The 14,163-nt window shown below is 39.0% G+C and overlaps 1 protein-coding gene across 1 annotated transcript; it reads left to right on the top strand.

Annotated features, from left to right (window-relative positions):
* Positions 1-9,480: 9,480 nt before the first annotated feature.
* On the top strand, positions 9,481-13,802 carry tbr1b (T-box brain transcription factor 1b). The gene is made up of 6 exons (XM_087804404.1): positions 9,481-10,325; positions 10,385-10,539; positions 10,618-10,739; positions 10,819-10,977; positions 11,058-11,119; positions 12,295-13,802. The coding sequence occupies exons 1-6, from the start codon at positions 9,694-9,696 to the stop codon at positions 13,121-13,123; spliced, it is 1,959 nt and encodes a 652-aa protein (XP_087660530.1). The 5' UTR covers positions 9,481-9,693; the 3' UTR covers positions 13,124-13,802.
* Positions 13,803-14,163: the final 361 nt, after the last annotated feature.

Genomic DNA, 14,163 nt, shown 5'->3' with positions numbered 1-14,163 from the left:
ATTTTTAAAAGAGCGGAAATATATAGGTTTACACAAGACGACAGGCCAAACACATTTATATTTACTAGATTATCTGTAGCAGGAAGTACTATTCTTTAATATAAAACTTTCTTTTTTTTTTCTATTTTTGGATACAACTTCAATATTATACATCTCTGTATTTGTCCTCCATCACAAACAAATACAATTACATTTCTTTCCATCATGGAAGTTTTTAGTAAGTAAGTAAGTAATATTTATTTATATAGCGCTTTTCCAGACCAGGGTCACAAAGCGCTTTAACAATCAAAACAATACTCAAAAAAGTATATACTTTAAAGATCAAGATAATACTGAGAACAACGCAGGAGTTCCAGAAAAACAAGGAAAAGCCTGAACAAATAGAAACGTCTTAAGATGTTTCTTAAAGGAGTCAGTAGACTCCATCAAGCGCAAAGAGAGAGGAAGATCGTTCCAAAGCTTAGGAGCAACAGCCTGAAAAGATTTCTCTCCTCTGGTCCTGAGCCGTGTGCGTGGAACCATCAGTAGATTCTGATCCACAGACCTCAGAGCCCGAGCTGGGATGTAAGGCTGGATCAGATCAGTGAATGTAATGTGATGTAATGATCCATTATTTATTATCCTTATCTTAAATGATGGCAACTTTCCAGATAACCATTCCAATATCAACATGAATCTACTCTTATTTTGAAGTATCTGGCAGGCCAATCAAATACAATCTGGAGGCCAGACTTGAACCCCGGGCCAGAGTTTCATGCGTGTCCAACTTATTGATTACTTCACACCATTATCTTATTTGTCAAGTTTCTACACATGGAATATTCGTCATTGTCGGACAACTTTTTGAACTACGGTGCTAAACAAAGTTTTGGAGGGAAATAAAAAAAGTAGATATTTAACCAGTTAAACAAAAAAAGGAAAATACCATCAAATTGTGCATTATTTGTTAGCTACACACAACTTTGTGTTTGTCAGAAGTTCGTAAAAAAAGAAAAGAAAAGGGTTTTACATGTTTCCGACAGGTCAATAATAAATATTCTGTTCCTGTTGTGTATAGCATGTTGTAACCTGCTACATTAGCTCGGCAGATAGCGAGAAGGTTTCTATAAAGAAGCTAAAGTTCCTTTTCATAGTCCTTACCCGACTCACTGTATAACTAAACAAACATAAACACACATGTACATCACTGCACATACATGTATAAACAATAGAGTATCTTGTTTTCACTCAGTTGATGATTATTAGATAGCAATGCTAACAGTTAGCATATGACAATTTCTCAACTTTGCTGTAACATAATGAGGAAATTGAACATTATTCATACATTTTTCAAACATCATACTGTAAAAATACTAATCTTTTGGCTACAAAAGCTACGGACCAACTACGGAAAGAGTGAAATAATTACTGTACAAATTACTGCTGAAAATAATCACTCCAAAAACAAACTTTTAGGATTATTTGTGTTAATTTCAATCCCTTTTTCTTCTGTTAGGACAGATCATGCTCATTCCTGAAACTGCCCAAACTAATCGCACCCCAAATCTTGGTAACCCAACCGCAATCTGTGTGCCAGCCTTCTTAACAAACAACAAACAGCTGTTAAACTTGCGACTTATATCAATAGTTGTCACGATAAATCTTAAAATGTGACTTTGTCATAAATAAGATTCACCGTCAGGGTTCGAAGTTACATGTACGTCGCCCAAGTTCGACACAAAAGTACGGACCGAAGGCGCTCGCTGTCGATCGTGCTCGGGGAAATTCTCGGAGGAGTCAAAGCGCACACACCATGGCATGGCTACTCTTAAAATGGAAGTGATGTTTTATAAATAATTCCAAAGCGGCACAAACATCAGTGTCACAATCACAGCAACCCAATGATATTCATTTGGCATAAGTCAGTTTCATTCCCGGGCGCTTTTCATCAGAAATGGCTTAAAAAGTGGTGCCGCTGTGAATTTTTCATGCCGTGGGAGGCTTCATGGCGCGCAGACGTCTGACGGTGCACAGCAGCAGAAATAACAAAATGGTCACGGCCCGGCCCGGCGCTCGGGTCGCACAGGCTCTTGAAATTTTAAAGAGACCGGCGACGCACCAAACAGTTGATAACAGGTCAGTATGAGGTGATAAAAGAAGTTTTCCAAGGGACATTAGCCACAGCAACGAACTTGATCTTTGACCTTCACGTCTCGGCCACTTGATAAGAGACACGGAAGTGATGATCCCTCGGATGCTGGAGATGAAAGAGTCGCCAAAGCTAGAAAAATACAGAAAAGAAAACTGTTTTTTCTAGTTGTTGGTCGTGATTCATCCTTTTTGTTCTGTTGCAGGACACGTTCATTCTCCATTGTACCCCCGTTATGGACTGGCTTTCCAGGGTGTCCTTGGTTTCTAATAATGTACTTTTATCTTTCACTTCTTCGCACCTTAATATTTATTTCAATTACTATGTTATTCCAATTGATTGACCTATCATTCTAACCCTTTTTTGATTTGATCAACATTTCAATAAAGTTAAAATGTATATATTTTAAATGTATGTCAATTAGGAATTAGGACCAAAGAAAACATTAAAACATTAATAATTTGATATCTGTGTTTTGGTTTTTTAAGCTTTTGACATTTCTTTTGAATCTATATTTTGTTTGCACTTCTTTCAGGTAATAAACCTTCTTATGTGTGCTTTACTTTTAAAATATATATTTTAATTTTCGATTTAAATGAGAAAAGAAAAGAAAACCTTTTTGTACATTTGATAATATAGCAAAAAAGAAATCATTAGCTAAATTTCCTCCTTGTTTATATTTGAAAAGTTGAAAACTCTGAGTAGAGATTATATGCGTGTCAAAATAAAAATGATAATAAGTTAACCAGCAGAAGAAACTAAAATAAATATATATATATATATATATATATATAGTTATATGACTACACCAGTATAAATACAGAACAATATGTCAATATTTTTAATCGGTTCCTTAAGACTGGTGATAAAATCAATAATAGCTTTAGATCCCTGTAACAAAACTTCTTGTTAAACTGAACTAAAAAATAATTTGACTTAAAACTGCAGATTTATCTAGATATACATTAAGTGAATATGCCTTTTTCTTTATTTTCTCCACTAAACCTCTATTCTCTCCATCGTTTAATATCCTCTTTCCATAAACATTATTTTACTCTCTCTTTCCATCCTTACATATAGTTTGTTATTGTTTAATCTATTTCCTATTTTCTTGTCTTTCCCCATTTTATTATTCGTATTACATATTTGTTCCATTTTAATTTAATAAATATACTTTCTATGTGAACTACTTGTTCATGTAGTAAAAATAGTTCATTCCAATTTCCAATGAACTTCATCTTGTAATAGACTTTCCTTGAGTTTGCCCTTCATTCCGTCTTTCTTCTGCTGTCATCCTTCTTGACGAAAGTCACCAATTATTCCGTAACGAAAGAAAGATGGACGCTGCAGGATTGATCGTGGATCTATTCCGGGGGGGAACAAACACAGGTATGCTGGGGGAAGGTGTCACCTGACGCCGTGGTCGAGGAGTCGCGCTGGGGTCTGGTCAAGCTGGGTTTGAACCGTAAAGGTCATGAATAATGAGCAGGTGTAGGAGTGCTCTCGTGCACGGACCCGTGCCCGGGTGCGTCCAGAGAGGACGACTAATGAGGGTTTAAAAGCCACAACTGTCCACTCCTCCCCTCGGCAGACCTCCAGCTGTCCCCCCACCACCCCTGTCACCCGGCATCATGATTCCCTTTGACAGAGCGCATCGCCGGTGGGAGTCGAAACCACAGGGGGGGGGGGGGGGGGCTATCGTTATGCTAGCGTTATGCCACTTCGCCCGATTAGCCGCACAAGCTAATTAGCAGGTAAAATAAACAAGATTTGTGACGAGCGAGGCCCGGAGAAGAGAGGACGACGGGAAACACTTCACTTTGATTTATTGATGGAAATTGCGATGTGACGTCTGGCAAACAACATATAAATAACTTAAGGCCCATCTTAAATGCATCGCCATTAAATTTTTAGTGCCACTGTAATATAAGCCACTACCTGTCATGAATCCCGGGACAACCTTGGCTCCCCATCCTCTTAGTCGAGCCCACCGAGCCTCATTCCTTATTACTGGCCTGACAAGGAAATGTTTACCCATCCGACAAGAGACGAGCCATTTCGTAGTCGGGTGGAGGGGGGGGAAGCAATCTCACCTGAGGAGAGCGAGCCACGTCCTTCCCCGTATCCTTGCGAGGGCCGTAATTTTGTTGTCATTTTTTTTTTGTGCCGCGATGGAGTCATCGAAGTGACAGTGCTGGGCTTTCCATGAAGTCCCCGAGCTGGTGCTCACTTTCAGGCTTTTTCGCCCCTTGTCATTCGCATTGATTAGATTAGAAGGCAGGTGGCGGGCGGCGTCTCTTTTGGCAACAACACGGCGACCCGAGAGTGACTGGAGAGATCATCAAGTTACTTTGACCATGCCAAGTTTGTGTCCTTCCTCGCCTCCCTGCCGTGGAATCATGACATCGTGACAAACATTCCCTAATATGAGGTTTTTCACCTACAAACATACTGATGCATTTGGTACTCAAATCAAAGGAGGAAAGAGTATTTGACGAGTTAAACTGGAAATTGATGATTAAAAGTACAATATAAAATGAGCTATAAAAGACGTTTTACAATAGTTTATAGCTTTTTCAAGGAATAAATCATTTTAATTTCAGTCAGCATGATACAAAAAACTTTTTTTTTATGTCAATAAAATGATGGAGATCAAATATTTAGTTCCCAAGTTCATTCGTTTTTATGTTATCTTCTTGATTCTATTCGTCTTTATGAGGTGGTCTTGTGCGTTAGACTGGAAATTAATGATAAAAAAGTGAAATATAAAAGAAACAGTCAAATAAATGTATACAATAGTTTTATAGTTTTTCATCTGATGAAGTAATACTGGAGTTACTCATTGTAAGTAAGTAAGTAAGTAATATTTATTTATATAGCGCTTTTCGAGACCAGGGTCACAAAGCGCTTAGACAATCAATAACAAGTACATACTTTAAAGATCGAGATAATACTGAGAACAACACAGGATCCGCTTCATAATATCAGTTTTTTTTTGTTAAATCTTTATGATTTTACAGATCTTTACAAGTTGCATTTAATGTGCAGGCGTTCATTAAGAGTTAAACTAGAAATGAACCATTAAAAAGTTACATTTTAAACTAGCAGTCGAATACATTTACAATAGTTTTGTATAGTGGCCACGTAAATTAGTCCAGAAGGCTTAATCAAATCAAGAAACAAAATGTTTTATTATGGTTTCCTTAAAAAAGATGTTGAAAAGCATCATGGGTCTTGACGTTAACATACATTGCAGGTTTAATACTCGTGTATGTGTTAAAATCTCTTATGGGCCACGAAACACAAGCTGCGTCTCAAATCGCACAATTACTTAAACTTAGTATTTTTAGTGCATTAGTGCATCTCAATTCTTAGTATGCGTAATGTAGTGCCATGCACACTAAATTTGCATACTAAAACGCCCACAAAACTGAATACGGATCTGATGTACACTTTCTACCCTAAACCGTCGCCATCTTAGTGACGTTGACGTTGTAAACGGAAGTTACGTCATATATATATATATATATATATATTCATATACTTACAGGTGCATTTTCAGCCTGCAGTAGGAGGATGACACGTCTTCGGTGCAGATACCGGCGTAAATATCTCGTAAATATAGTGTTCCTATAGCTGGTTGCAATTCTCATTAAATAGTAGTATACGAAGAAGCTATTGCATCATTTTCCAGTTAGTGCCTAGCAGCAGTGTTTGATCTGAGACATACTATCTGTTGAGAATTTGCTACTAATTCATTGCTGGTTGGTAAAAAAATCCGTACCTCTGAGGCGACGGGTGTGTTCAATAACAACCATTAGAAAAAAGTGTGTAGAGAGAGGACAGAGGGGGTCTAATCCGCCCCCCCCCCGGAGGGGCCCCGGCTGGCCACGGCAGGCAGCAAATCTGCCCCTTTGGTCCACCAAACGTCTAATCCAATCAGGACCCTGGGTGGCGACGTACCTGGGGGAGACGGTGCCAGTTCACCTCCACAAGGTTTTTCTGCAGCCATTGGTCCCATTTTCCTGATTACACATCCGACATGGAAGTGAAGCCTAATCCTGTAATGAGAAGAGCAGCGAGCGGCCACTGCTGCTCGGGTGCAGACAAGTCTGTGCTTGCATGTTTCACAGGAATAGATTGCTGGACCTTATACTTCTGCTGTAATGACCGCTATTGTTAACCTCCCAGGTTCAAGCCTGTTCATTATAGACATGATCCGAGTCGGTTATTTCTCCTGAGGAAAATGTGCTCGTTAATAAATGCCAGTTTGTACGACTCACGGGTGAATGAGCTCTGAGATATGATATTTTGGAACTTTTTCTGGTTTCACCAATTATGAGTTTGAGATACTTTTTCATACTGAAAAAGTATTAATTGGTTGTCATGCAGGTTATATGATAAATATTTGTGGATATTTACTCAGTTTAACGATGTTCATATTTTATGGAAGTCATGAATTGCAAAAATAATCTAAACTGCGTTACGTCAGTAGGTGGGAAATGGCGGTTGCATTCATTTCCATTATGGCTATAGTACTACGACTACCATTTTAGAGCCATCAGTCGCAAATCACGCTCACCTTTCTTCATCCGAAAAGACACTTAAAAGCATCCAAATAGTTTTTCTGGTTTCCCCCAATTATTAGTTTGCGATCTGGAATTTCTTTCCCTTACTGAAAAAGTATTAATTGGTTGTCTTGTGAGTTGAATCAGAAATTGTTTGTGAAATTTGGTCACATTTATATGTTGGTTAATATTTTCTAGAATATTTCTGTTATTTGGAAAAGTTGTGACCCTCAAAAATAATCTCTTAACTCTTATTTTAAATAATGCTCTTTAATACGCAACTTACATCAGCAGGTTGGAAACAGTCATTGCATTCATTACCATAATGATTCCAACCAAAATTCAAAAAGGTTAACTCAGAAATATTTTGGGATTTTTGACCATATTTTCTGGGATTTAAAAAAAGGTTTATTCAGTAAAGTCATGACGCTTAAAGAAGAACCCTTAACTATATTTTTTAACAATGCACTACTCAACTTTGGCTGGGTAACAACCAGACCGCGTTACGTCAGCCAGTGGGAAACGGCGGTTGCATTGATTTCCATTATGGATAAAGTACTGAGACTACCATTTTAGAGACTACCACTCGCAAACTCTGCTCACTTTTCTTTGTCCAAAAAGACACAGTTGACATCCAAATACTTTTTTCCTGGTTCCCACAATTATTAGTTCAGGATCTTAAATGATTTGTTTCAGACTGAAGGCGTATTGATTTTTTTTTTTATGCAGTTTGTATGAGAAATATTTAATCTTATATAGCTATTTTTGCCATCAACTGCTTCCAAGGAGCACTCGTATGTATTACAGCATGAATGAGTGCAAGAAAAGTAAAAGAATATGGAAACATGGGGCGATTCTACTTTGTTAATCGCAGAGGGCTCTAAACACATGATCCTGCGACCTCAAATGGCCTGCCTGCCTCAAGTTTAAAATGCATGAATATACAGTAGATCCCAGATTCACAATAATCATTTTTCTATAGCTTAATAATTATTTATGTCCTTTCATGAACATCAAATTCTATTCATGCATGGATTCATGAATCATCAGATAAACTTCTGCAACACAATATAAAAAGCCGCACATCTGGCCTTTAAAAAACAGATGAATTTTTACTCATCATTCGCTCAAATATACTGCACTTTTATTCAATTACTGCCTACACTTCAAACGCTATTTTCGTTTGCCTAATCGAATCAAACAGACACGCCCAACATGTGTTTCTGTTTAGTCCAATTATAATTTAATGGATAAATTAAAGGTATAACCATCTTTCAATCACGTGCGTGTTATTATCTGCCCTCCTCCCAGCAGCACGTGTTAACCTGATCATATTCTTGTTAGGCCACATTAGCGAGGAGGTACTATATGACGATACCTTCTGCTCATTGATTTTTCTTTTATTTATTTTTTTCAGGAGGTCAGACACTCCACACTCTCGTTGATTGATTTATTTAACAGAAGAAAAAATAAGGAAAAAAAAGTCCCTTTTTCCCTCCATTAAACGCGGTCACTGTGAGCCGCTTCTCCTCCTGTTATCAGTCACCGGTTCATAACTTTAAGGCATGAAATATTTACCAGCCCAGGGACTCATAAACACATCTTCTAGTGAGACGCCATGATTTCACGCGATATCACAAACATTTTAAGGGTTGCCTGTCATGGGCTGTCATTTTACGGCCTGTTAATAATACATCTTGGACATACTTTGGCACTCATGGCGCATAAATAGGTAAATAACGCAGATAAATAGGTAAATAAATAACGCACGGAGAGGCAGGGGAGCATGATGGGGGAAAAAATAAATAACGGTTTTGACTTCCTGTTTGTGTGACAAAAAAAAACAACAATTTTATTTCAGAAACGGTGGTCAAACTTCCGTGGACGTTGCTATGGCAACCATGGGACACGCGTTAACATCTCAGATTTAATATTATTTTCTGTCCGTTATTCTCAAAAGGTCGTTGTTTATATTTAGCTATTTATGTGGCGTTTGTGCGAGCCAACTTTAATGTATGCCAGCTTTGATAACTTGAATTGACTCCTGACGCTTTTATAGAGCAGAAAGTCAGAAAGTATATTCGTTATAGATACAACTTTTTTAATCCGTTATATATACACAAGATAGTGCTGTTAAAACATCAATAATCAATGGAAATATTGTGGTTTAAAAATCTTTCTCTTTCTCAGTGACTTCGTTCGGTCATTGTGTGAATTTAGATTTAAGTAACAAACTTATAACACAACTTATATAAATATATATAACGTTAGCTATTAATGTTGCTATGGTAACATCAGAATTAGCCACTTTTTAACTAGAAAAAATTCGGTCCGTTTTTAATTTAAAAAAAATCTGTTAATGTTGTTGTTTATTACTCCTTTTGGGGCTGATTGGTTTGTTTAAAATAAACGAGTTGAATCGGTTTTTAACTAATAACTTTACTCACATCAAAGTAACCGAGCTCTACAAATACTTACTTACATACTTACAATTGATGTCAAATTATTTGAAGTGAATATATTCGAGTTAAACTGACTTGGGTTATATATATATACTGTATACATATACATATCTATATCTATATATATAGATATAGATATGTATATGTATTCCAAGGCAAATGTAAAGTGTTTGACCGTGTCACGTGGTCATTAAAGTTAAAGTGTTTCAATCAAAGTCACATTAAAACTCAAAACTTTACATCCATTCTTGTCGATTCCGTTTTTTTTCGTTTCAGTTTAACGCGTAGATGACAATAAACGCATTTTCAAATACGTCCAATTAGGTTAATTAAATCACAGGCGGGTGTCAGCCAATCAGATCGCTCGTTTCATTAGCCGGTGCAAATAAACACCCTCCATCATTGCAGGATGGTGTCAATTGGACAATTTGCCGCGTCGGGATCGTCGAGGCGGGTATTTTTTTCTTTCTTTTTTTTTCTCCTCGTCGTCGGATCAGTGGGAAGACAAAAGCTTGTGATATAGGTTGAGAGATTTATGAATGTGGGCAGTGGCTTGTTGTCAGACTCCTCAGAGCTCTCGCTGCAGGACCATCCTGGTGCATCTGCGACTGACAACCTGGACACAAGTTTTTTTTTTTCCCCCCTGAAGAAGAAGAAGAAAAAAAAAAAAAACTCCAGGGAGATGACGAATCAGTCAGAGGCAGACAAATTTCCCGACTCCAAGGACGCGTCAGGGGACGTGCAGAGGGGCAAACTCTCCCCTGATCTCCACGCTGACATCCGTCATCATTTCGATGGATCTGCAGGAGAAAGGTGCATCTTCTCTCCGTCCAGCCAGTCCGCTCCAGCCATGTTCCCGTACCCGAGCCAGCACGGAACCGCCTTCTCCATCGGGAGTCCCAGCCGCTACATGGCCCACCACCCGGTCATCGCCAACGGAGCCTACAACAGCCTCCTGAGCAACACGTCCGCTCAGGGGTACCACCCGCCAGCCGGGTACCCCTATGCGCAACAGTACGGCACCTACCAGGGAGGCGCGTTTTACCAGTTCTCGTCGGCGCAAGCGGGGCTGGTGCCCGGGAAGGCGCAGGTGTATCTGTGCAACAGGGCCCTGTGGCTGAAGTTCCACCGACACCAGACCGAGATGATCATCACCAAGCAGGGCCGGTGAGTCAACACTTTAAACTGAAAACAAACCCCATACTAATACAAACCCTTTTCTTCAGGAGGATGTTTCCATTTTTAAGCTTCAACGTCTCAGGCCTGGACCCCACTGCCCACTACAACATCTTTGTGGATGTGGTTCTGGCGGATCCAAATCACTGGAGGTTTCAGGGAGGAAAGTGGGTCCCGTGTGGGAAAGCGGACACAAACGTCATAGGTGACTACATTTCTTTTTTTGATTTAAAAAAAAAAAGCGACATAAATGGATCAAACTAAAAAGGTATTTATTCCTCAGGGAACAGGGTCTACATGCACCCGGACTCCCCGAACACAGGCGCGCACTGGATGCGTCAGGAAATCTCGTTTGGGAAGTTGAAACTTACAAATAATAAAGGAGCTTCTAACAACACGGGGCAGGTAAATATAATCCAAGATTAACAAATCGATATTTTCTATTGTGATCAATTAAAAAAAATAATTTTTTGGACCCCCTCAGATGGTGGTCCTGCAGTCCCTCCACAAGTACCAGCCCAGGCTCCATGTGGTGGAAGTGAACGAGGACGGGACAGAAGACAGCAGCCAGGCGGGAAGAGTCCAAACTTTCACCTTCACAGAGACGCAGTTTATCGCCGTGACCGCGTATCAGAACACAGATGTACGAGCTCCACACCAACGAAATACTACTAGATTTACTGCGTTTATTAACGACGTTTTTTTGTTGCTGTTGCTCAACAGATCACACAATTGAAAATCGACCACAATCCATTTGCCAAAGGATTTCGGGACAACTATGACACGTAAGTGGAACCCTAAAATAATGTTTATGTTCTTTATGGTTCTTCGAGTTGTTGAGCCATCTTGTTATCGTGTGTACAAGTGTGTGTTTATATATGAGCTCCTTAAAACTGTGAACGAGTCAAACATTTTTCTTAGCATCTCAATTTTGTAAAATAGTTTCCCCAACAAAATCCCATTTTAGTTTATGATGAACAATAAAAAAATGATCAAAATGGTCGTAAATAAATATAAGCGTGTTAAAAAAGATTGAGATTTTCCATCTCTGTGTCGAAGTAGCCTGTAGAAAATTAGTACAATAAATGGTCCAGAATTTATATTTTTTAAGAAAATAGGTGTGGATTTAACTGACATTTTATTCTTAACAGTGAATGTTATCATTATGGTACATAAATGAAAACGATTTTAAATCTGAAAGACTGTAACGATGTTGATGGAATTGGACCAACACCCTATTTAAATTTTATTTTAAAGCATACAAATATATATATATATATTTAATGATATTTACAAAAAAGAAGAAATTCTGTCTATTTTATATATAACGATTTGATTCGCTCGTATTTCAACTATGTTTACCATTTTTTACGTGCATGTAAGCTTATTCACTTTAAAAAAGTGTGCATAAAAACAACTTTAATTGAGAAAGTGGTATAATAAGTACAGTCTTTAAATCATTAGAACTGTTAATCCGTTTCGGTAAAATAAATGACTCGCCTCATACATGTAATATGTGTCCAATTGTAATGCAAATTAATTAAATATGCTTTTATAGTAAACTTCTTCATTCAAGATTCAAAGCGTTTATTGTCATAGGTACCATGAAATTCTTACTTTGTACCCCCCAAAAAAGTGTACAGTAAAAATAAACATATATATATATATAGATATATATAGATATATATCTATATATATCTATGCATACATGTATAAACAACTATATATACATTTGAAAGAATAGCATTTTATTTTGCATTATGAATGCATTATTTTAAATTGAAACAGGTGCGTTTTACATGTTGCTTTGCAATTCATTTTTTTTTCATAGATTAAAAAATAGTTTGGCCTTTTTTTTGTCTCGTTTACATTTATATTTATACTTGAGACACTCAATAGTATATCCAAAAAAGTGTTGTTTTCCAAGCCATGTTTGTCTAACTGGAGTCCCCCCCCTCAGTGTGTACACGGGCTGCGACATCGACCGCCTGACTCCGTCTCCCGGTGACTCCCCGCGCTCCCAGATCGTGCCCGGCGCTCGCTACGCCATGCACAGCTCGTTCCTCCAGGACCAGTTCGTCAGCACTTATGCCAAATCCCGCTTCCACCCTGGCGTGGGGAGCGCGCCTGGCATGGAGCGCAGCGTCCCTCTCGGCAACAGCTTGCTCTCCCCGCAGCAGAGCGACGACCCCTCGGTCGCCTCCCCCCCGCAGCGCTGGTTCGTCACCCCCGCCAACAACCGACTGGACTTCGCGGCGTCGGCCTACGACGCGGCGGATTTCGCGGGAAACGCGGCCACGCTGCTGTCGTACGCGGCGGCGGGAGTCAAGGCGCTGCCGCTCCCCGCCGCCGGGTGCTCCAACCGCCCGCTCGGCTACTACTCCGACGCCCCGGGCTGGGGAGGCCGCACGCCGCCGCAGTACTGCGGCGTCAACACTAAATCGAGCCCGGTGTTTTCCTGCTGGCCCGGCAGAGTGACCGCCGGGAACTACCTCACCGCGGAGGATGGGGACCCCCTCCTCCCCACCGAGAGGTCACCCGACGAGGGCAAAACGAAAGACAACAACATGACGTCCGAGTCGAGCTGGATCGAGACGCCGTCCTCCATCAAGTCCATCGACTCCAGCGACTCCGGCATCTTCGAGGCCAAGAGGAGGAGGGTCTCCCCGGCGGCCACCCCGGTGCCCGACGCCGGGTCCCCGCTGAAGACTGAGCTGCTGACGCCCCGGGAGTGCGAGAAGATCTGCGCCAAGGACCTTGGTTATTACAGTTTTTACCCCCAAAGTTAAAACAACACGAGCGGATCTTTGTTCCCAGTTCGACACCTTCATTGTACGAATTAAGGGCCACGGAAACGAATAATATCCATAGAAACCATAACAAATACAGTATTTATTAATAATAACTTTAATTAATATTAGGTTAATCTGGTCACTAAAAACACTGTGAGACACAAAACTGGCTGATTTCCTCTAAAAATGGAAATTAAAAGAGAGATAGACATAAACCAATCTGGCTTATTTTATTTGTAAAACATCCTGTTATGACCTGTCAATCATCCATTATAAAAGATACACACGATATCAATCTTATACAACATGTTTTTTAAAAGGCTAATATTTCAACCAAACAATTCTAACCATTTTAACATACGTTTTGAAATGTTGAAACAATAACAAATACAGTATTTATTATAATAACTATAGGTTAATCTGGTCACTTAAAAACAATGTGAGACACAAAACTGGCTGATTTCCTCTAAAATGGAAATTAAAAGAGAGATAAACATAAACCAATCTGGCTTATTTTATTTGTAAAACATCCTGTTATGACTTGTCAATCATCCATTATAAAAGCTACAAACGATATAAATATTTTGAACATCATTTTTAAAAGGCTAATATTTCAACCAAACAATTCTAACAATTTTTAAAATATGTTTTGATATTTTACGGTTCAATTTTCAGAAACAACTAACCATTATATATATATATATATATATATATATATATATAGTCTCAGTACATTTCTATGTCATCTGTACCAGATTTCGGCGAGACCTGAATATGGAATATTCATATAAAGCATACAAGATTATCTTCTATGTTGCCATGGAAACACAAAACAAGTGATGCTAATATGATTAGCTCCTATGCTAACCTATTATTCTTTTCTGTGGCCTGAAGCGTCCAAACATATAAATGAACATGTAATATAATATTCTGTGTTAGTGTTTTGACGTACACACGTTAGAAAAAAAACCTATATGGGTGTTTTCTGAATCCATCTTCTGTTCAGTAGCCTAAAGTGTTCGTAAATATTTATATAT

The sequence above is a fragment of the Callionymus lyra genome, chromosome 12 (assembly GCF_982586985.1).
Source record: "Callionymus lyra chromosome 12, fCalLyr1.hap1.1, whole genome shotgun sequence".
In the NCBI taxonomy this organism is placed as follows: Eukaryota; Metazoa; Chordata; class Actinopteri; order Syngnathiformes; family Callionymidae; genus Callionymus; species Callionymus lyra.
Note: the sequence above shows the minus strand (reverse complement) of the source record. Positions and strands in the feature narration are given on the sequence as shown.

Bases quoted from the DNA above. Each gene is read 5' to 3' on its own strand.
- tbr1b (XM_087804404.1), top strand. From the start codon at position 9,694: ATGAATGTGGGCAGTGGCTTGTTGTCAGACTCCTCAGAGCTCTCGCTG. The intron at 10,978-11,057 runs GTACGAGCTCCA...GTTGCTCAACAG, and splicing joins CCGCGTATCAGAACACAGAT to ATCACACAATTGAAAATCGA. The intron at 11,120-12,294 runs GTAAGTGGAACC...CCCCCCCCTCAG, and splicing joins TTTCGGGACAACTATGACAC to TGTGTACACGGGCTGCGACA.